Source organism: Orcinus orca, chromosome 9 (assembly GCF_937001465.1).
Source record: "Orcinus orca chromosome 9, mOrcOrc1.1, whole genome shotgun sequence".
NCBI classification, from domain to species: Eukaryota; Metazoa; Chordata; class Mammalia; order Artiodactyla; family Delphinidae; genus Orcinus; species Orcinus orca.
The window spans coordinates 89,293,542-89,315,236 of NC_064567.1; the positions used below are offsets into that span (position 1 = coordinate 89,293,542).

The 21,695-nt window shown below is 40.2% G+C and overlaps 1 protein-coding gene across 3 annotated transcripts in view; it reads left to right on the forward strand.

Annotated features, from left to right (window-relative positions):
- Positions 1-1,031: 1,031 nt before the first annotated feature.
- The window catches only part of PRKAR2B (protein kinase cAMP-dependent type II regulatory subunit beta), a 111,077-nt gene continuing 90,413 nt past the window's right edge, over positions 1,032-21,695 (forward strand). Inside the window, exon 1 of one of the 3 annotated variants that reach the window (XM_033439050.2) lies at positions 1,032-1,617. In XM_033439050.2, coding sequence (XP_033294941.1) covers positions 1,317-1,617 — 301 coding nt within the window. In that variant the 5' untranslated portion in view covers positions 1,032-1,316. The remainder of the gene's footprint in view (positions 1,618-21,695) is intronic. The other 2 variants (XM_033439049.2, XM_004263357.3) reach the window with 2 other exon arrangements.

Here is a 21,695-nt window from a genome sequence, read left to right on the forward strand (position 1 = left end):
TTGTGGGTAGAAAGATAAGCTAAGTGAGCTTGCTATTGAGATATTTTATTTTACAATGATGGTCATGGTAAAAAATGATGTGTTTTAAAATACCGTTTAATTGGCAAAAGACATTTTCTAATTCAAAACCGGAAACATTCGCAGAATAAGCCTCGTTTCAAAGTCCAGGACTTCTTTAAAGCACACATCTCGAATTCTATTTCTCTTTAGAGTGAAGTACATATTCCTATTTTTGGAGATATAATTCAAAACCACTGAAAGCGTAAGGGAACTTTTTAAAAATAAACAATAACAGTTTAATCAGGTAAAGGTTTTTTTGCTTGAGGGCCATCTGTCCTGACACTGACATTTTATTCAAATTGCTGCACCACCCTGTTTGAAGGGCATCGACTGACTTTAAGTGCCTCACAATAAATGGCACATTTGTCTTAACAAGTAGTAACTGCATAGAGTGGACAATGGGGTAGTATCAGTGAAGCAAAACAATAAAACAGGATGGATGGAGAAAGACTGGATAAAATGTGGCGAAAAAAAAAGAAAGGTGTCACAAAGATGGGGCATTATTTCTTTGTCCAAAAGATAACCAGTACCACTATACGACTTTAAACAAAAGACATCACCCACACTTATCAATCCAACTAGATTCTCGGAGGAAAATAAAATGCCGCTACCGAGGTGGAGGCCGAAGTTTCAGGGCAAATCGAGTGGCGCCAGCTCTGCGTGGACTCCGTTGGTGAATGACGCGTGGGAATTCTGCCGAGCGGCCCGCCCGCTCCGGGGCGTGCGGACAGGTGGACGGCCAGGCGCGCCTGGGCCGGGGGATGACCCGGGGGATGGCCCCCGCCCCCGCCCCGACCGCGCCCCTAGCAGCGCGCCCAGCCAGCCAGCCGGCGCCCGCCTGCGTTTTCAGCCCCTCAGCTGTCCAGGCACCCGGCGCCCGCAGGCGGAGGTTGCCATGGTTTCCTGGGGTCACGTGGGGCGCGCCGGCGCCCCCTCCCGCGCTCCGCGGCGGGGCGGGCGCGGGGGCGGGGCGGCCCAGGAAGGGGAAAGGAGCGGCCGCGGTGGGAGCGGGAGGAGCTGGAGATGCTTCCAGCTCTCCCGAGGCCGTGCTCGTTCAGCCGCCGCAGCCGCACGGAGCAGCCGCGCGACGGGAGCCGCGGGCCGGGCCAGCCGGGCCTCCGGGGCCCAGTGCGCCGCGTTCGCAGCGGGTAGCGCAGCCAGCGTCGTCTCCGCTCGCTCGGCGGCCGAGGGGCCCGAGACCGGTCCGGGGAGGGGGCGAGGGCGGCGCCCCGGCGCCCGTTGGCAGGGGAGGCAGGATGAGCATCGAGATTCCGGCGGGACTGACGGAGCTGCTGCAGGGCTTCACGGTGGAGGTGCTGAGGCACCAGCCCGCGGACCTGCTGGAGTTCGCGCTGCAGCACTTCACGCGCCTGCAGGAGGAGAACGAGCGCAAAGGCGCCGCGCGCTTCGGCCATGAGGGCAGGACCTGGGGGGACGTGGGCGCCGCCGGCGGGGGCGGTACCCCCAGCAGGGGGGTTAACTTCGCCGAGGAGCCCATGCACAGCGGCTCGGAGAACGGCGAGGAGGAGGAGGCCACAGACGCAGGGGCGTTCAACGGTAAGGAACCGACCCCCGCGCGCCCCGTCCCACCCCCGCCGCTCCCCCTCGGCTCTTCGATCCCGCAGCTCGGCTCAGCCACCTCTCCCCGCCTTCCCCACCTTCCCTACCTTCCCTTCGCGCCCACCCCCTCAGCATCCATTTCTGTCTCTCCCGCTCGCCCACCTTCCTACTCCGCGCTCTCGTTGTGCCCTCCCCCTCGTCCCCTCCTCTGGAGGTGGGGAGCCCAAAGGTGAGGCTTCTCTGCCCACCCGCCCCCTCTCGTCCTGGGCTCGGAGGCAGAGGCCGGCCGGTTTGGGGTGGGCATCTGAGAAACAACTTTCACTGGGGTTGGAGAAATTTCCCTTGACGGATGTCACTGTGCATAAATGAAGCTGGCCCACTTGGCATCCTCTTTCAGCCGTTATATTTATTAATGGAGTGTCCAAAGCGAAAAGGCGAGGGGTGTTCAATCGGATTGGCTTTACTGTTGTTAGGACGGCAGATTCACTAAAAGGAGCATGAAATTGGACCCATGGGGCAGAACAAAATTTATGGTGATAGCTTTGGCATTCTTGGAAACAGTCATCTATTATTTTCCAATTTAGCAATATCGCGTTGTACTATTTGGGGACACGCAACAAAGGATCCCGTTTAGCCTGCAGTCCGTGGGGTGTTTGGAATGAGGAAACGAGCTAATGGTTTGCTTTTTATTTGAAACAAATATTGAATGATTTGGTGCCTTAGGAAAAAAAAAAGTGTGTGAAAAACACTGTAGGAAGTTCTGTAAGCTTGTCGGTTGTCTTTAGAATGAAAAGCCAGTGAGTAGTTGTAAGGACTGTGCCAGATACTGAAGCTAGTAAGAATGAATGGGAAAGAAAAAGGGATTTTCTCAAATAATTGCTCCTGGCAGGTCCTACCTCTTCTGCTTATAACCCTCTTTCTCTGACACACGCAGACACACTTACACATTAATAGCCTTCTGTATTTACACAACGTGCCTAAATCCCATCTTTGTGGTATCCCAAGCTAAAATACCCGGGTGTGCAAATGTGCAAGTGCTTTTTCTTTGTGGTGTAAGGCAACCATGCATTCAGCATCGCACCAGCTTTTATTTATTTACACTTCTTGTGGTTTGTGTGTCCGCAGTGCATTTCATATAATGAAACCATTTTAAAGTGTCATTTCCTTATATATGTTCCTAGGAAGCTGTTTCTTTTCTTTGCAAAATTGTTGAAAAGTGTTATAAAATTAAGGTATTTTTAGTTTGTCTGAAGCAATCATAAAAAGCACTGGAAATTAGTGCTCTCTGAAGATAAAGGGAAGATTGTTACTTTAAAAATTTTAATTTTGGACTTTTTAGTGTTTTCAGGGGTAGGATAATCATAGTCTTCATTGTTCATTTTGCACAAGAATTTAATCGAATACTTTTCTTATTAGAAATGAGAAAAGGATAAAAGAGTACATATTTTAAACAGATGGGCAGGAGAAGCCAATGATGAATGACACAGAAGGGGTAGAGACATCTAATATATACTTCTTTTATGCTCCTGAGACACACATGTACACACGAGTACATTCACATGCACACGGACACACACAAAGAAAAAAAAAAGGACTAGTTTCCCAGATTGGAGAAAAGCAAAGACTAAGGGACTTGATAAAGAATGTATATTCGTTCAGTACAATATATTGTTAGTATAAGTAAAATATTTTGTTTGTATAATGTTTTTGAAGTACTTTGCATTTATGATTCTGTTTTCTCTTTACAACAATGTAGATTATACACAGAACAGATTCGATTTTTGTTTTGCAATGAAATAAGCTGTTAAGTTCTGAGTGGTAGGGATCATTTTATATGGTTTTATGGTCTCCAAAGCACCTTTATTGTAAAAATTACTCAGTGTGAGTTTTACTAAATATTTGTTAACCAATTGCTCTATTTATTCCCCATTCCTACCCGCCAAAGACTGTTCTGACTGCAACCAATTTGATCATTTTCCAGTGCACACATATGCATATACGTATAACAGAAACTTTGGTGATGTACTTACCTTTTCTAGGTGTAGTAAAAAATATCTGTTTAGAGTATTTTCTATTCTAATCAGTTCTCTCTTAATTTTCTTCAAGTAAATTGTGAGACCCCCAGTTTAAAGAGAATTTTAGACTACCAAGCGTTGGCAAACTGTTGGTAAAGGGCCAGAAAGTAAATATTTTAGGCTTTGTGAGCAATGTATGGTCTCCATCGCATATTCCTCTTCTTCTTCTTTTTTTTTTTTAACTGCCCTTTAAACACATATCCCTTCTGGAGGTTAAGGTTGTACAAAACTGGCCACAGACCAAGACCATAGTTTGCCAACCCTCGGTCAGAGGGGAAGAAAAAGTCAAAATAATGCCATTGCGGGGCGGGGAGGGGGGAAACAATAGGAATGAGCCTATCAGTTTAATGTCTAGGTCTAAAAAATTGCTAGAATGTAAAAAATACCAGATACTGGGTAATCCTCCTGTTATAGTAAAGAATTAGAAAAGTGAGTACTAAAGAAGAGTAAAGTACTAGAAGACAAGTCTTAATTTACTGAGACATAGCACAAGACCAAGTGGATCAATCATTCTTAAACTTTGTATACATCTCAAGGATGTTTGATTCAGAAATGAACATTACCTCGTACTATTCTTGGAGAGCTTTTTTGAATAGGTTTGGTTGGACATCGGGTTTCTTTTTTTTTTTTGCAGACATCCCAGCTCTTTCTGATATCTACAGTTCCCTGACCACACTTTGAGATATATTGGTCAACAGATAATGATGATTATAATATCACTTTCTCTTATTAACAGTTTAAAAATAGCTGCCATTTATTGACATTCACTGTGCTAGGCACTATCTGAATGTTTTAATTCATTATCCCAGCTTTATAAGAAAGATGAGACAGACTGTCACTTGCCCAGTGTTTCACAGCTAGTGTGCTGCAGGGATTGGAACACCTGTGGGCCTGGCTCCATCCCTGTGCTCTTAAGTTCCAGATTTTATCTCTGGAAGGGGGTGGGGCTGGCATCACTTGAGCATCCCTTGTATGTCAAGCTCTACTTGAGGTTCTTAATGTGTTTTATCCTTAAGGCTCAGAAAAATTAACTTGTCCAAGGTCACACATAGGACTAGTAAGCAGCAGAGCCTGGTTTCTTACTCACATCTCTCTGACCCACGACCATCAGAGGTTTCTTCCTTAATGGAATTTGTATGATGGGCTGACTCACAGGTCAGGTTTTCCTGGTTATTTTTCCAGTAATGGTGATAAATTTGCTTTGATTGATTCATACCCACTCTCATGAATCCCTTAGGACAATGTATTTGTCGATGGTATTTGTGAGAGGTTGGGCAAAAAGGCAAGTTTTTGACCGTGAAGCTGGTGCCCATTGACTCACATAGAGGGATCAAGCATATGACCTTGAACTCATAGTATGGTGGTTGAATCAAGCAAGTGAACCAGGGTTTGCGACCATGGCCACCGATGGCCCTAGGCCAAAAGTCAGATGGGTGAAGGTGGTCTTGACTTCTCTCCTACCTTTCCAAAGGATTCCTTCCTCTGCTGATTGCTTTCCAATTCCCCTTGTATTCTTTTCTAATTTTATCACTTCTAATGTTTACTTTCAGTTTGCTGTCAATTCTTGTTAAAAGGGCAACCGTTAGGTGTTAGAATGGCATATGGCGATCCCCTTTCTGGGGGAAAAAAGCTATAATGGAGTCTCTGCCTCCCTCTTCCCCATCCTACAGAAAGCGAATATAACATGACATGTCTCTTCTGCAAGGGCAGTGTCCCCAGGCTTGGAATTTATTAGGAGGGTTACAGTAAGCCAAAGAGTTGGAATCAGTTCCAATTTGGAGTGGAATCTGTGGTAATTAATACAGGCATCATAGTGAGATCTTGTGTTGCTCAATTATTTCTTCAGTGAAATGGCTGAAATTATAAAATGAAGTAAATAAAATTCTCAGTTGACAAGTAGTCAGTAACAAATTACATATGGACATATGAAGAGCAATCAAACTGGAAGAAAAATAAACAAGTATAAAATATGGAAGACCTATTGTTCTGTATTATGGAAGGCAAAGATCTGGAGTTCAAAGTGGGTACACAAGGCAAAAATATAGAACCATAGCTTATAAGCAAGCATGTCAAAGGTATATAAATAGAAATTTAGCATGTAAAATCTGTGACTTAATCCTCTTAACTCTGATTTACGTCAAATGTTTTTGGAGAACTTTATCTACCTTGGCATTTTTACATTTTAAGGGGATTGTGGAGACTGTACCAGAGATCCTGAAAATTATGCAAAATATTGGAAAGTTGGAGCTTATGGTGGGAGATTAAGGGAACAAAGGTATTTATCATGAGAGGAAATGGTTGAAAGAGAGTTAAGAGTAACATTCATGTGTCTGAAAATTTTTCTTAGAGGATTCTGAGCAAATATTCTTCATCTCTGTTATATACAGAATTAGAAGACCTAAGCTTCATTGTAACCTGAAGAATAAAAGTCAGAAATTCATCTGTCTGAAATGGCGTTTGTGGTCTTCCAAAAATGAGGTGGCAAAGCAGTCGGGGTAATAGATTGACTTTCCAAGAATCTGCTGTGAAAACGTTCTTAAGCTTGTTCATACTGGGAGTGAAAAAATAGATTGATCTGTATGTTGCATTCATGGCCTAATTGACAGCAGGAAACTGTAGAGAGTAATAATCATAGCTTTAAAGGAGTGTTGCTTTGGCCGATTTTTTAGGCCCACTTCTATGGGCCCTTATTTAAGAACTTGCTCTCTCGATGGCTATTAGAGACTGTTGTGGGACAAGGCAGCCAATCCTTAGCTCTTGCCTCCTACTTCATGTAGCTGTCAACATATGACTAAAGAAAGACATTTATTCTAGTGGTGGTACTTATGCAATGGACTGAAAGTTAAAATATCTTTTTAATATATTATGAAACTCTTAAATCCATTTAATCGGTTTGAAAAACGTGCATGGAAGTCAGTTTTGGGGGGTTAACTTTAAATTCAGACAACATCTATTTTCTTTTATGTATGAGGCACTGTGTGAGGCATGTTGACATGTTATCATAGTAACAGTGCCTGCCTCGTGAAGTTGTTAGCGAGGATAAATGGAGTAATATTGGCAAGGTCCTTACTGATAGCGCACCCAGCAAGCGCTGATTACCTGTTAAACAAATGATCTCATTCATAAGAAGTATTCCAGAAATGTGTTCTTTCTGAGTAGCAATTTCATTGTGCTTGGTGGAGATGAATCTAACGTTTGCACTTTATAGAAAGATGAAGTAGGAAATGAGCTTACTGGGCAGTTCCTCTTAGGATTTAATGTGAAGTTATGTTGCATAGTAATAAAACCAACATCCTTTCAGCTGATAATTTGTAGCTAAGCACACCAGGATTTTGTAATTAATGAGACTTTGTGGTCTTTGGCTATTACAAATTTATATAGTAGTTTTAAATCCTCCTGAAGTGGATTACATCCTTCATGACAATGGCTAAAATGTTGAAGCCATTATTTTAGTTATGAGCTTAAAACAGTAACGTTAGAGAAGATTTTAAAAATATTTTGAGTTATAGGTGGTAATTGTGATTTTTCAAAGAAGAACAGTTAAGAACATTATTCATTTTAATAGTAGTATTAAATGGATTGCTTTAGGAATTGAAATTGGGAAATCAAAGGATTTTGAAAGAGTGTCGTTTCTCAAACTCTTATCCATCTATTACTTTAAACTTTGGGAAGAGGGAGGGAGGGGAGGGATGGAGGGATGGGAAGAGAGAGAGAAGGCGGAAGAGAGGAGTAAAATTAGTTGGAACTTGTGAAGGGTTCTTTGAGTAACTTACACCTTTTCTGAAGGGATGGCAGAGAATGAAAATACCTAAACAAAAATTGAAGCACTGGATACTTTCATATCTTAAAAATCAAACTCTTTAGCTATTATTTAATGTAAGAGCATTATAAGCTTTCCATTTGAAGACATGTAAGTAAGCTTTCCATTTGAGGTCACACATAAAGTGATGTACTGTATCTGGGTGGGACAGAGTAAATATTTAATGGTTATTTATTGTTGCGAATCTCACTCCATGGATTCCAGTATATTTCCAGCTGTCAAGGTTTTGTTCATAGCTGTGTCAAAAAACAAATGTGTTTCTTTTTCAGCTGTACTAACAAGAGACCTTTGAAATTGTCAAGGAGGAGTTTATTTGTGATCCATTAAAAAAGCCACTTAATGAGAGTAGTAGCAATAGGGAAGGCCTGCGGTGGAGGTTGGGGTTGATGGGGGCGAGGGGTTCAGAGAATGTGATTGAATGACTGAGCTTGGGGTCTGCCTTAGCAGTATCAAGAGTCACAGAGTAAAGGGGCCAGAGACCTGGGTTAGCCCATGAGGAGGAGGAATGTGTATAAGTTGGGAAGTGGGATGCTGGGCTCATTCACTCACTGCAGACATATTTATAGAGAGCCAACTCCTTCCTTTTTTTTATTTTTAAGAAAAAAGAAATAATTATTCTCTTAAGTTTACTATCTCTAGACTTCTTAAGAAACAATCCTTTTGTCAGAGACTGTCTCATAGATAGAATATGTTGTCTATTTCGCTTAACAGATGGAGCAGCTGAAAGCCAGAGACGTTCCTTGCCCAGATTTAGTCTGCTTTGGTCTTTTTGTTCATAGAATTATCACAATTTGTGTGCTGTTTATATTAACTTACATACTATGAATCCTTTCTGTCTTCCATCAGGGTGATAGATAAGGTCTAAAAGTCTAGGCTAAGAGAAGTACTTTTGTTCTTTTGCCTTCAGAATTACCAATTTTTTTTTCTCTTTGATTTTTTTCATTGAGGTGAAATCTAGCATTAGGTTTTATTTTTGTATCAATTGCTTAAGAAGAGACAATGGAAAAGAAAAAAGAGTGCAGTGACTTTTCTGAGGTGGATGAGTTATTGTCATCGTGTTCTTGGTCCTGTTCTTATTGTCCTTCCGCCTTATCCTTGCCGTTTAGTTGTGGTTGGGTTGGTCCCAAAACCCCATGTAAAAACCTCACTGTGATACTGATCATTATCTTTATTTTATGGGAGTTTTTGTGTTTCGGAAATTCAAAATGACTCAGACTGTTCCATTATGTAATTATTTTGTGGAAAGAATTTGAGCTAAAATTTTCAGGTCATGGCTTACATGAAAACAAAACAATCTAAAAAAATCAGAAATATAAACACAGTTGGTGTAACATTTATAAATGTTTCAGCAATAGGCTCTGCCATGTGTAGCTTAATATGTTTGGAAACTAAAAAAAAAAACCATCATTCCAGTTGCTACTGTTTAAAAAATGTTTCTGTGTTTTACAAAAAGACAAAAGGTCAAAATATAAACACATGTTCTACATAAAAGTGAAGCCAAGAAGATACACTGAATGCAGTGATTCCGGTATCCGTTTGGCTGGGGACTGACACTGTTTAATTTACATTAGCTGTTCTAAGACAAAACAGTTCATGCGAGTGATATTGAGGGGAATTTATTCTTTTTTTTGGATAAAAAAGAAGGAAAAAGCTTCCATTCGTTTAAATACATTTTAGTTAGACTCAAAAAGCATCTTTCCAAAAGGTTCTGAATTAATACATGACTCAGCTGTTTCATTTCAGTTGCTATAGAAAGCTAATGTTTGTTAAATGATATTCTTTTTATTTAATCATTGTTAACTTTTTTGGCTGCTTAAGTGCCAGACGCTGAATAAGGCTATTTATACATATCATTCAGCTCTCCCCAAAGTAAGTGGTAGAGTCAGGATTTGAACCTGACAGTCTGAGTTCAGAGCCCATCTCCTTAACCATGGTACACAGACTTTATTTTTAGTAGCTCTTACAGCAGTAACATGGTTGAAAAGAACCACATATCAAAAAACAAGCTTCCAACTTTTCCCTCTAAAAATTTACAGACTAGCTCAGCATTGATCTTTCCCTTTTACAATTTGTTTTTTCCGTCTGTTCTACACAAATTAGCACTTGGCATACTTTTTTTTTTTTTAAAGAGAACCTTTATTTTATTTTATTTTGGCCGCGCCATGCAGCTTGCGGGATCTTAGTTCCCTGAGCAGGGATCAAACCCAGGCCCTCGGCGGTGGAAGTGCGGAGTCCTAACCACTGGACCGCAGGGGAAGTCCCAGCACTTCATATACTTTAGAAACTCAATAAAATGTTTATTTTAAAAATGAACACCTCATATACTGAGCTGTTTAATTCTCAAAACCTTTTTGATTATGTACAGTCATTAGCAAAATATATTTGAGTAGACATATCCCATGTATGTTTTTATAAATTTTGTGCATGTACCAGTATATTAGCTTACTATGTATATGAGAAAGCATCCCACAGTATAAATTTTGAAAGGGAGAAGTAACAAGTAATTGTAAGCAAGTTCTAATTTTTTACTACACCCTAAATGATTGCCTTATACTCTGCCTTGGGGTGCATGACCCCATTTTGGAGACCACAATCCTAACAGTAGAACTTAACCCATACTCTATTAATATGTAAGCTAGCTGTAGTAAACTTTGGCTTCCTCTTTTAAGCTCCTGGACTATAAAGGACCTGCAGGTAGGCAGGGTCCTAATGTGTGTGTGTGTCTTTTTTGATAGACATTCATTAGGTAATTGTTTGACTCAGCCAAACTTTGGCAGAATAAAGAGGAAAATTCTATCTTATGAAAAGGAAATAAAATCATGTTACCTGACAGGTAAGATCTAGGCTTTTTCTTTTAAATCTGTATTCCTGTCTGTACCTTGAACTTCAGACTCGATTATAGAGTACTCATGTCCTTGGTGCACATATTGGGGATGTGACAAACAGAATCATACCATGTTACAGGTGTTTAGTTAAGCTTAGTCATGGAAGTGCCAATCAGAATTAGAAGAAAATCTAAAGTTTAAAATAGTTTAAAAGATTAGGACCAGGCAACATCCTAAGGAAAAACATAAAATAAAATAGTTTAAAAGAAATGCAGTTACATAGGGTATCTGAGGAAGGCCATCTCTGGAGATGACAGTTCGTTAGGAGGTAGCCTTTTCACTATCTCCCTTTTCGTAACTTTTGAAAAAAGCTTGTCATATACTTGTATTACCTAGTAAATACATTTTAAGTGAAAAAAGACATGAAAGAAAGGCGATTCTTTTATAAACGTCTGGTGGGTAGTAGATAAAACACTATAGAGGCACACAGTATGGTTCGAAATTGATGTAGCCAAATATTCTTGCCTAAGTTATTCTCTTGGTCCTGGGTACCCAGTCCTCTTTCCTTAACTTTCTGCCAAAATCCCAGTTTTTCTCCAAAGGTTAGCTTACAGTTCACCCTACCAGAAAATCCTTACGAGATTCTCTGGTTGACATGAGTGGTGTCAAAATGGCAGGATGAACGTGCCCTACTTCAGAGTAAGCTTGGCGGATGTCACATGTTCCTGGCACAGGCAGGCAAGGAAACACAGGAATGAGCTCCCTCCCTCCAAGACCTTCCTGCACGCATCTCACTTGGCCCACAGAAGGTGCTCAAATACACTTTAAATTACCCTCAAGTTGAATACTGAATGTCTCATAATAGTAAATATCTGTAAGTGTATATTTCTAAAGTGATTGAAACCTTCTTGGGCGCATAAATATTAAAAATAGCCTCCTGATAATCCTTTATATTGTTGCATTTTAAAATGTTTTCATGAAATATAAAAGCCTTAGCCTGTGTTCAGTTTCATAGGTTTAGACTTCATTATATTAAAAAAAAAAAGGTGGCATATTATATTTTGGCCTGATATTTGATCACTCTGCCACAAGCAAAGAACACAAGTGCACAGGCTCGCCTTGCAGGTGAGGATTGCACATTCCCATCGAGGAGACGTTCTGACCCCCCTAAACTTCCCATGTCACTGCTTCTGCTTCTGTGAGCCCTGTGTTAAATCCCAAATGCCTCTATTGCCCTGAACCTGCTTTGTCCTGTTTTCTCTCTCCATCTTGCCTCATTCCTGCCACCTTGAAAGCAGGCTGTCTTCCTCCCTTTATTGCATGAATCCTGCTCACCACCACCCCCCGCCCCCCCCCCGCCCCGAGGTGAGCCCTCCAGTTTTAACTGTAGCTCCAGCGCAGACCTCTCGCCTTCAGATTTAGGTTGACATATCTCCCTGCTTACCAGCCACCTCTGCTTGCATCTTCTTCAGGCACCTCCAGATAATTTTGTCCTAAACTGAATGTGTTACCATCTACCTCTATTATTATTCTTTCCTACTCATGTTACTTTTTTCCCGCCACTGATTTGATAAACACAGTCAATAGAACCCCTTTTCTCTGCCTCCTACTTCTTAAACCTGGTAGTTTATGGAAAACAAACAAAACAGTTTGCTTTTATTGCTGAAAATTTTTAAGTAGTGCTGAAAAATCAGAAACACTGGAAACTTTTTACAAATATGACTTCACTTTGGCATAGGCTCTAGGTTTGAATCCTGACTCTGCCATTTATAACTTTTGGAACCTTAAACAAGTTACTTTATCATCTGTGCCTCAGTTTCCCCATCTGTGAAATGGGAATGATGGTAGTACTTACCTCAGAGGGTTCTGATAAGAAAAAATGAATTGACAGTGTGTGGCATATACTAAGCCTTATATATGGGTTTGTTAAAAAAAGAAGAGAGGAAGGAAGAAAGAGAGGAAGGCAGGTTTTAGAAGTTAGAACCTGATGGTTTTTTAAAATGAAGTTTGATTTGAAATGTAAGAAACTAGAGATTGTTTTCAAGGCAGTGTGATAATAGTCCTTAAAGAAAATGTTATTAATGAAAAATATAAAAGTAAAGTCTTCAGATCTTTCAGCTAAGTGTTTCAGACGTTTAAAAAAAACCCTGCTCTTTTAAGTCTCAAGTCCTCCTTTAATTCCTTTGAAATGCAAGGAAAATAGTCTGACTTAAAAAAAATAAGGTTAAAAAAAAGCAACGGGATAAAGCTTTGCTTTGTTTGCACACCATCTTCTCCCTTGAGAATCAGTGTTTAACTGGTAGAATAAATAAATTTGTGTGTGCAGAATCTCCAAGTTTATGGTTTTATTCAAGTTTTAATAAGTTATTTTAAAACAAACTTGGGAAAGAGTAAGTAGGGATATTGAAAATAGTTACTTAATTTAAATGAGGCAGATGCTTATAGTAAAAAACATGAATATGTGCCTGAAATATAAATTAATTGGAAAAAATTGGTTGTATTAACTTGACAGCTTGTTGCCATTTCCTCATATCATAATATTTATGAAAGTAAGCTCATGGTGGGAGAAACTTTTTTTTTTTTTTTTTTTTTTTTTTTGGCGGTACGCGGGCCCCTCACTGTTGTGGCCTCTCCCGTTGCGGAACACAGGCTCCGGACGTGCAGGCTCAGCGGCCATGGCTCACGGGCCCAGACGCTCCGCGGCATGTGGGATCTTCCCGGACCGGGGCACGAACCTGTGTCCCCTGCATCAGCAGGCGGACTCTCAACCACTGCGCCACCAGGGAAGCCCGGGAGAAACTTTTATACCTAAGTTTTACATTAGAATGTGGTTTTATTCTGAAAACCTATCATTCTGTACTTGCTCCACTACAAATTGCTATCTTAATAGATTTCAAAAAAAAAAAAAGACAGTTCTTTTGGATATCTTTGCTTTTACACAGAGTTATTCACAGGTCTTTGATTTTTTTTTTTTAAGGTGTCATTGATTTTTTAAACCCCACATTTGTTTATTTATTTATTTTTGGCTGTGTTGGGTCTTTGTTTCTGTGCGAGGGCTTTCTCTAGTTGTGGCAAGTGGGGGCCACTCTTCATCGTGGTGCATGGGCCTCTCACTATCACGGCCTCTCTTGTTGCAGAGCACAGGCTCCAGACGCGCAGGCTCAGTAGTTGTGGCGCACAGGCTTAGCTGCTCCGCGGCATGTGGGATCTTCCCAGACCAGGGCTCAAATCCGTGTCCCCTGCATTAGCAGGCAGATTCTTAACCACTGTGCCACCAAGGGAAGCCCTGTCATTGATTTTTTAACGTTAGTTGTTTTTTTTTAATTTTATTTTTGGCTGCATTGGGTCTTTTTGTTGCTGTGCATGGGCTTTCTCTAGTTGCAGCACACTGGTTTCTCATTGTGGTGGCTTCTTGTTGTGGACCACGGGCTCTAGGTGTGTGGGCTTCCGTAGTTGTGGCTCATGGGCTGTAGAGCGCAGGCTCAGTAGTTGTGACGCACGGGCGTAGTTGCTCTGTGGCGTGTGGGATCTTCCCGGACCAGGGCTCGACCACATGTCCCCTGCAATGGCAGGCAGACTCTTAACCACTGTGCCACCAGGGAAGTCCTTGATATCTTATTTTACTGTCATTAACAACAGTTTACCAACTAAGCAATATTATGATCTTTGATTCCTCATAATACCTTAAAATAATTTCCTTATAATTTCTTAAAAAGAATTCAGAAGGTATTTTAGTGTTCAGATTTTAAGAAAAATGCATTTGCAGAAAGGATATTTAGTGAAATATATTTTAGGAGCACATTTAGCATTAAAAGTGTACAAGACTTCAGTTATGCAAGATGAATGAGTTCTGGGATCTAATGTATATAGCGTGGTGACAGTTACCAATACTGTATTGTATACTTGAAATTTGCTGAGAGGATAGATCTTAAGTTAAATCTTCACACACACACACACACACACACACACACACACACACACACACAGAGTGGTGACTGTAGAGGTGACGGTTAAATTATTTAGCTTGATTGGGATGATCTTTTCACAGTGTATACATATATCAAAACATCAAGTTGTACACCTTAAATATATGTAATTTTTATATGTCAAAGATAATAAAGTAAAAAAAAAAAAAAAAAGCAATGTGAATTAATCTGGTTGGGCTGATAGTATTGAGTATACTGAGAGATTTTTATCTCCGAAACCAAGCAGAGCAGAAATTTTCTCTCTTTCCCTCTCTCCCTCTTCTTCCCTCTCCCTCCCTCCCTCCCTCCCTCTTCTCTTTTTTAAAAATTATGAAATATTTCCAATATACAGAAATGAACAGACACTAAATAAGGAACACTCACATGAGCCATCCCCTGTCTCTAACAGATTTTAACGCTTCAGTTTTTTTACTTTGAAGAAAATATCACATGTACAGTAGGAGTCTCCTTGGATACCCCTCTCTTATCCCGTTCTCTTAACTTCCTTCTCCATAGATAACCAGCACTATGATGAATTTGGTGTTTATATTTCCTATGTATGTTTTTGTATTCTTACTACAAAGGCATTTATTCATAGATTAGAAATAATATTTTGCATGTATTCAAAGTTCATATAAATTGTGCCACTTACGAAAGTTTCATTTATGTAAGTTATCATCCTTCAGCTTGTTTTTTTTTTTTTTTTTTTTCTTTTGCGGTACGCGGGCCTCTCACTGTTGTGGCCTCTCCCCGTTGCGGAGCACAGGCTCCGGATGCGCAGGCTCAGCGGCCATGGCCCACGGGCCCAGCCGCTCCGCAGCATGTGGGATCTTCCCGGACCGGGGCACGAACCCGCGTTCCCTGCATCGGGAGGCGGACTCTCAGCCACTGCGCTACCAGGGAAGCCCTAAGCAAATAATTTTTAAGAGTGTAAAGAGGTTTTGAGACCACAAAGTTTGAGGACTGCAGTTCTAGGGTATATACCTAAGCGTAGAAAGGCTGGTTGTAGGGAATGCCCAGCTTTCACTGCACGTCATATTGCCATATTTGCAAAGCTGTTATACAAGTTTATACTCTCAGCAGTAGTATAAGAGTTCTTGGTTCTCCACATTCAAGTGACCATTTGATATTGTCAGATCTTAACCATCTTTGCCAATGAGACAGATGTTAAATTGGAATCTCATTGTAAATTGAATATGCTTTTCCCTGCTTGCTAGTGATCTTGACCATCTTTTTTATCTTCATTGATCATACCTCTAGTTCATCTTCTGTGAAAAAAGTTTTTTTCTTATCATTTTTCCTGTCTGTGTTGTTCTTACTGATTTGTAGGAGTGTCTCCTCTCCTCTCCTCTCCTCTCCTTTCCCTTCTCTCCCTTCCATCCTGTCTCCCTGCCTCCCTCCTTCCCTTCCTTCCTTCCTTCCTTCCTTCCACATTCTGGTTACTAATCCTTTGTTGGTAACATGCATTGAAAAAAATTTTCTCCCAGTTTTGGGCTTGTCTTTTCATTTTGTTTATGTAGGTTGAACAGAATTTCCTTTGTTTTCTCTTCCAGTGTTATTGAGATATAATTGACATACAGCACTGTACAAGTTTAAGGTGTACAGCATAATGATCTGACTTAAGTACATCATGAAATGATGACCGCAATAGGTTTAGTGAACATCCATCATCTCATATAGATGTAAAAGAAAAAGAAAAATGTATTTTTTCCTTGTGATGAGAACTCTTAGGATTTACTCTCTTAACAGCTTACATATGTAGCACACAGCAGTGTTGATTATATTAATCACATTTTACATTACATTATTTATCCTATAACTGGAAATTTATACCATTTGACCATCTTCATCCAGTTGCCCATCCCCTCAACCCTTGCCTCTGGTAACCACAAATCTGATCTCTTTTTCTATGAGTTTATTTATTTGTTTGTTGAAGTATAATGGACCTACAACACTATGTTAGTTCCTGGTGCACAACATAGTGATTCAGTATTTGTATACACTGCAGAATGATTACCATGATAAGTCTAGTTACCATCCCTTGCCATACAAAGATATTACATTTTTATTGACTATATTCCCCATGCTGTACATTTCATCCCCATGTTCTGTAACTGGAAGCTTGTACCTCTTAATTTCCCTCACCTATTTCACTCTTTTCATTCATGTTCATACCATTTAACTCAAGAACAGAATTTCCTGATTTTATTGTAGCCTAACATTAATCCCTTCCTTTATACTTATACTTTTTTGTGCCTTAAGGAATCTATCTCTACCTCGAATTAAAAAGATAAGCTCTTCATTTTCTTGTAAAAATGAAAAAGTCTTGAGTTTCACACTTAAGGTTTTAATCCATCTATAATTTATTTTTGTGCCTGGCATGAGATGAGAATCTCATTTCATTTTTTAAAAATATGCATCATTTATTGACTTTTTTCCCCCACTGATTTTTAAACATCAATTTTCCATTTTTATGTGAAGGTACTTACAGTCTATTCTGTTCTGTTGGTTTGTCCATTCTTTCATTACTCTCTCTTTCTCCTAATATGACTTTATATGGTCCTGATATGTGGTAAGTAAGTACATCCACCTTATTTTTCTTCAGAATTGTTTAACTATTCATGGGCTTTTATTGTTCCACAGAACTTTTAGGATGAGCTTCTTCAATGATGTGAAAAACTTTATTAGGTGTTTGTTGGAATTCATAAACAAATTTGGAGACATAAATATTCCATATACATTGCATATCTCCATTTATCTGGTCTTCCTTTCATTTTTTCAGTGTTTTATCATTTTCTCCATAACGGATTTTCTTGTCTTTTCTTAGTTTAATTTCTAAGTAACATATTGTTTTTGTTGTTATTATAACTGGGAGATTTTTCTGTTATTCTAATTAGTTGTTACTGAGAATATATAAAAAGAACTGTTAAAACTCAATAACAAAAAGCCCATCAATCTGAGCAAAACCCAACTGAGCAAAAGGCCTAAACAGTTTAATGAAGAAAACATAAACGAAGATGGCCACGTGGGAAGACGTGGAGTTAGTGTCTCCCCACAACTAGGGCGCCTGCCAGCCCATGGTGGGGGACTCTGATGCCCAAGGAGTCGGGAAGAACCCCAAAGTGAACCGGTAGGATGTAGGGGGACTGAGGGGAAAGGAAAAGTGGAGGCCAGACAGGATCGGTGCCCCTGCGGCTGGGGAGATGAGGAGAGGCAGGTGGGGGGGACTCTCCAGGAAGAGCGGGAGAGGAGTGGAGGGCATTTGCCTGGCCCACTCGGGCCGGGGAGCCTGCTGAGCTCCGAGGCATATCCCCTGCCCTCCAAGTCCCCTCCAGGCTGCATGGGTCCTTGGGGGCACAGGAGGGAGGCAGGGGAGAGCAGGAGAGGCAGGTGGGAGGGGCCCTCCCAGACTGGAGGAGCAGGAGAGGAGAGGAGGGCATTTGCCCCACCCACTCGAGCCCAGGAAGCCTGCTGGACTCCCAGGTGAGGTCCGCTGCCCTCTGAGACCAGGGGTGAGGGACACGCCTGGGCCCCTTCTGTTCCTTGAGCCTAAGCCCTGCCCCCCACAGCCCCCAGAGCCTTTTCCAGACCTGTGGGTCCTGAGCATTGGCCCCGCCCACCACCCAAACCTCGCCCTTGCTTAGGCCCCGCCCTCCACAGCCAAGGCCTTCCCCACCCACCTTTTTTAAAATTTTCCCTCCTCCTCTTTTTTACTATTGTAGTACTGATGTACCTTCCAGTTGTTTATTCATCTATATTTTTATTTTTATATTCTTCCTAACATATCTATTAGTTTCCTAGTCTAATTTTATTTTTTTCTTTGTTGTGTGTTTTTTTGTTTGTTGTTTTTTGTTTGTTGTTTTTGCTGCCCCAGGTGGCTTGCAGGATCTTGGTTCACGAGCCCAGGGTCAGGCCGAAGCTCCTGTGGTGGGAGCTCCGAGTCTGAACCACTGGACTAACAGAGAACCTCAGACCCCAGGGAATATTCATCTGAGTGAGGTCTCATGGAGTTCCTCATCTCAGCACCAAGACCCAGCTCTACCCAATAGCCTACAAACCCTAGTGTTAGAAGCCTCAGGCCAAACAACCAGTAAGACAAGAACACAATCCCACTCATTAAAAAAAAAAAAAAAAAAGACACAGCAAAAAAATATATCACAGATGAAGGAGCAAGGTAAAAACCTACAAGACCAAATAAATGAAGAGGAAATAGGCAATCTGCCTGAAAAAGAATTCAGAGTAATGATAGTAAAGATGATCCATAATTGTGGAAATAGAATGGAGGCATGGATTGAGAAAATACAAAAAATGTTTAACAAAGATCTAGAAGAACAAACAGAGATGAACAACACTAGGAAAAATCAATAACAGAATAACTGAGGCAGAAGAACGATTAAGTGGGCTAGAAGACAAAATGGTGGAAATAACTGCTGAGGAGCAGAGAAAAGAATGAAAAGAACTGAAGACAGTCTCAGAGACCTCTGGGACAACACTAAACACACCAACATTAGAATTCTAGGGGTCCCAGAAGAAGAAGAGAAAAAGAAAGGGTCTGAGAAAATATTTGAAGAGATTATAGTTGAAAACTTCCCCAACATGGGAAAGGAAATAGTCAACCAAGTCCAGGAAGCACAGAGAGTCCCATACAGGATAAACCCTAGGAAAAACACACCAAGACACATATTAATCAAACTAACAAAAATTAAATTCAAACAAAACATATTAAAAGCAGCAAGGGAGAAACAAAAAATAACATACAAAGGAGTCCCCGTAAGGTTATCAGCTGATTTTTCAGCAGAAACTCTGCAGGCCAGAAGGGAGTGGCAGGATATACTTAAAGTGATGAAAGAGGAAAACCTACAACCAAGATTACTCTACCCAGCAAGGATCTCATTCAGATTCGACGGAGAAGTCAAAAGCTTTTCAGACAAGCAAAAGCTAAGAGAATTCAGCACCACCAAACCAGCTTTACAACAAATGCTAAAGAAACTTATCTAAGCAGGAAACACAAGAGAAGAAAAAGACCCACAAAAAACCCCCCGAAATTAAGAAAATGGTAATAGGAACATACATATCAATAATAACATTGAATGTAAATGGATTAAATGTCCCAACCAAAAGATACAGACTGGCTGAATGGATACAGAAACAAGACCCATATATATGCTGTCTACAAGAGACCCACTTCAGACCTAGGGACACATACAGACTGAAAGTGAGGGGATGGAAAAAGATATTCCATGCAAATGGAAACCAAAAGAAAGCTGGAGTAGCAATACTTGTATCAGGTAAAATAGACTTTAAAATAAAGACTGTTACAAGAGATAAGGAGGGACACTACATAATGATCAAAGGATCAATCCAAGAAGAAGGTATAACAATTATAAATGTTTATGCACCCAACATAGGAGCACCTGAATACATAAGGCAAATGCTAACAACCATGAAAGGAGAAATGGACAGTAACACAATAATAGTAGGGGATTTTAACACCCCACTTACACCAATGGACAGATCATCCAAACAGAAAATAAATAGAGAAACACAAGCTTTAAATGACACAATAGACCAGATAGATCTAATTGATATTTATAGAACATTCCAACCAAAAGTGCCAGAATACACTTTCTTCTCAAGTGCACATGGAACATTCTCCAGGATAGATCACATCTTGGGTCACTGATAATCAAGCCTTGGAAAATTTAAGAAAATGAAATCGTATCAAGCATCTTTTCTGACCACAGCGCTATGAGATTGGAAACCAATTACAGGGAAAAAACTGTAAAAAACACAAATACATGGAGGCTAAACAGTGCAAAACACAAATACATGGAGGCTAAATAACCAAGAGATCACTGAAGAAATCAAAGAAGAAATTAAAAAATACATAGAAACAAATGACAATGAAAACACGATGACCCAAAACCTATGGGACGCGGCAAAAGCAGTTCTAAGAGGGAAGTTTATAGCAATTCAGTCTCACCTCAAGAAACAAAAATCTCAAATAAACAATCTAACCCTACACTTAAAACAACTAGAGAAAGAAGAAATGTACAAATTCTTGGGTAGGTACAACTTTCCAAGACTGAACCAGGAAGAATTAGAAAATATAAACAGACGTATCACAAGTAATGAAATTGAAACTGTAATTAAAAATCTTCCAACAAACGAAAGTCCAGGACCAGATGGCTTCACAGGCAAATTCTATCAAACATTTAGAGAAGAGCTAACACCTATCCTTCTCAAACTCTCCCAAAGAATTGCAGAGGGAGAAACACTCCCAAATTCATTCTATGAAGCCACTATCACCCTGATAACAAAACCAGAAAAAGATATCACAAAAAAAGAAAATTATAGACCAATATCACTGATGAACATAGATGCAAAAATCCTGAACAAAATACTAGCAAACAGAATGCAACAGCACATTAAAAATATCATACACTATGATCAAGTGGGATTTATCCCAGGGATGCAAGAATTCTTCAATATATGCAAATCAATCAATGTGATACACCACATTAAGAAATTAAGGAATAAAAACTATATGATCATCTCAATAGATGCAGCAAAAGCTTTTGACAAAATTCAACATCCATTTATGATAAAAACTCTCCAGAAAATGGGCATAGAGGGCACCTACCTCAACATTATAGAGGCCATATATGACAAACCCACAGCAAGCATCATACTCAATGATGAAAAACTGAAAGCATTTCCACTAAGATCAGGAACAAGACAAGGATGTCCACTCTCGCCACTCTTATTCAGCATAGTTTTGGAAGTCCTATCCACAGCAATCAGAGAAGAAAAAGAGAGAAAAGGAATACAGATTGGAAAAGAATAAGTAAAACTGCCACTGTTTGCTGATGACATGATACTATATGTAGAAGATTCTAAAGATGACACCAGAAAACTACTGGAACTAATCAATGAATTTGGTAAGATTGTGGGATACAAAATTAATGCACAGAAATCTCTGGCATTCCTATACACTAATGGTGAAAAGTCTGAAAGAGAAATTAAGGAAACACTCCCATTTACCACTGCAACAAAAAGAATAAAATACCTAGGAATAAACCTGCCTAAGGAGGCAAAAGACTTGTGCTCAGAACACTATAAAACACTGATGAAAGAAATCAAAGATGACATAAACAGTTGGAGAAATATACCATGTTCTTGGATTGGAAGAATCAATATTGTGAAAATGACTGTACTACCCAATGCAATCTACAGATTCACTACAATTCCTATCAAACTACCAATGGCATTCTTCACAGAATTAGAACAAAAAATTTTCCAATTCGTATGGAAACACAGAAGACCCCAGATAGCCAAAGCAATCTTGAGAAAGAAAAATGGAGCTGGAGGAATCAGGCTCCCTGCCTTC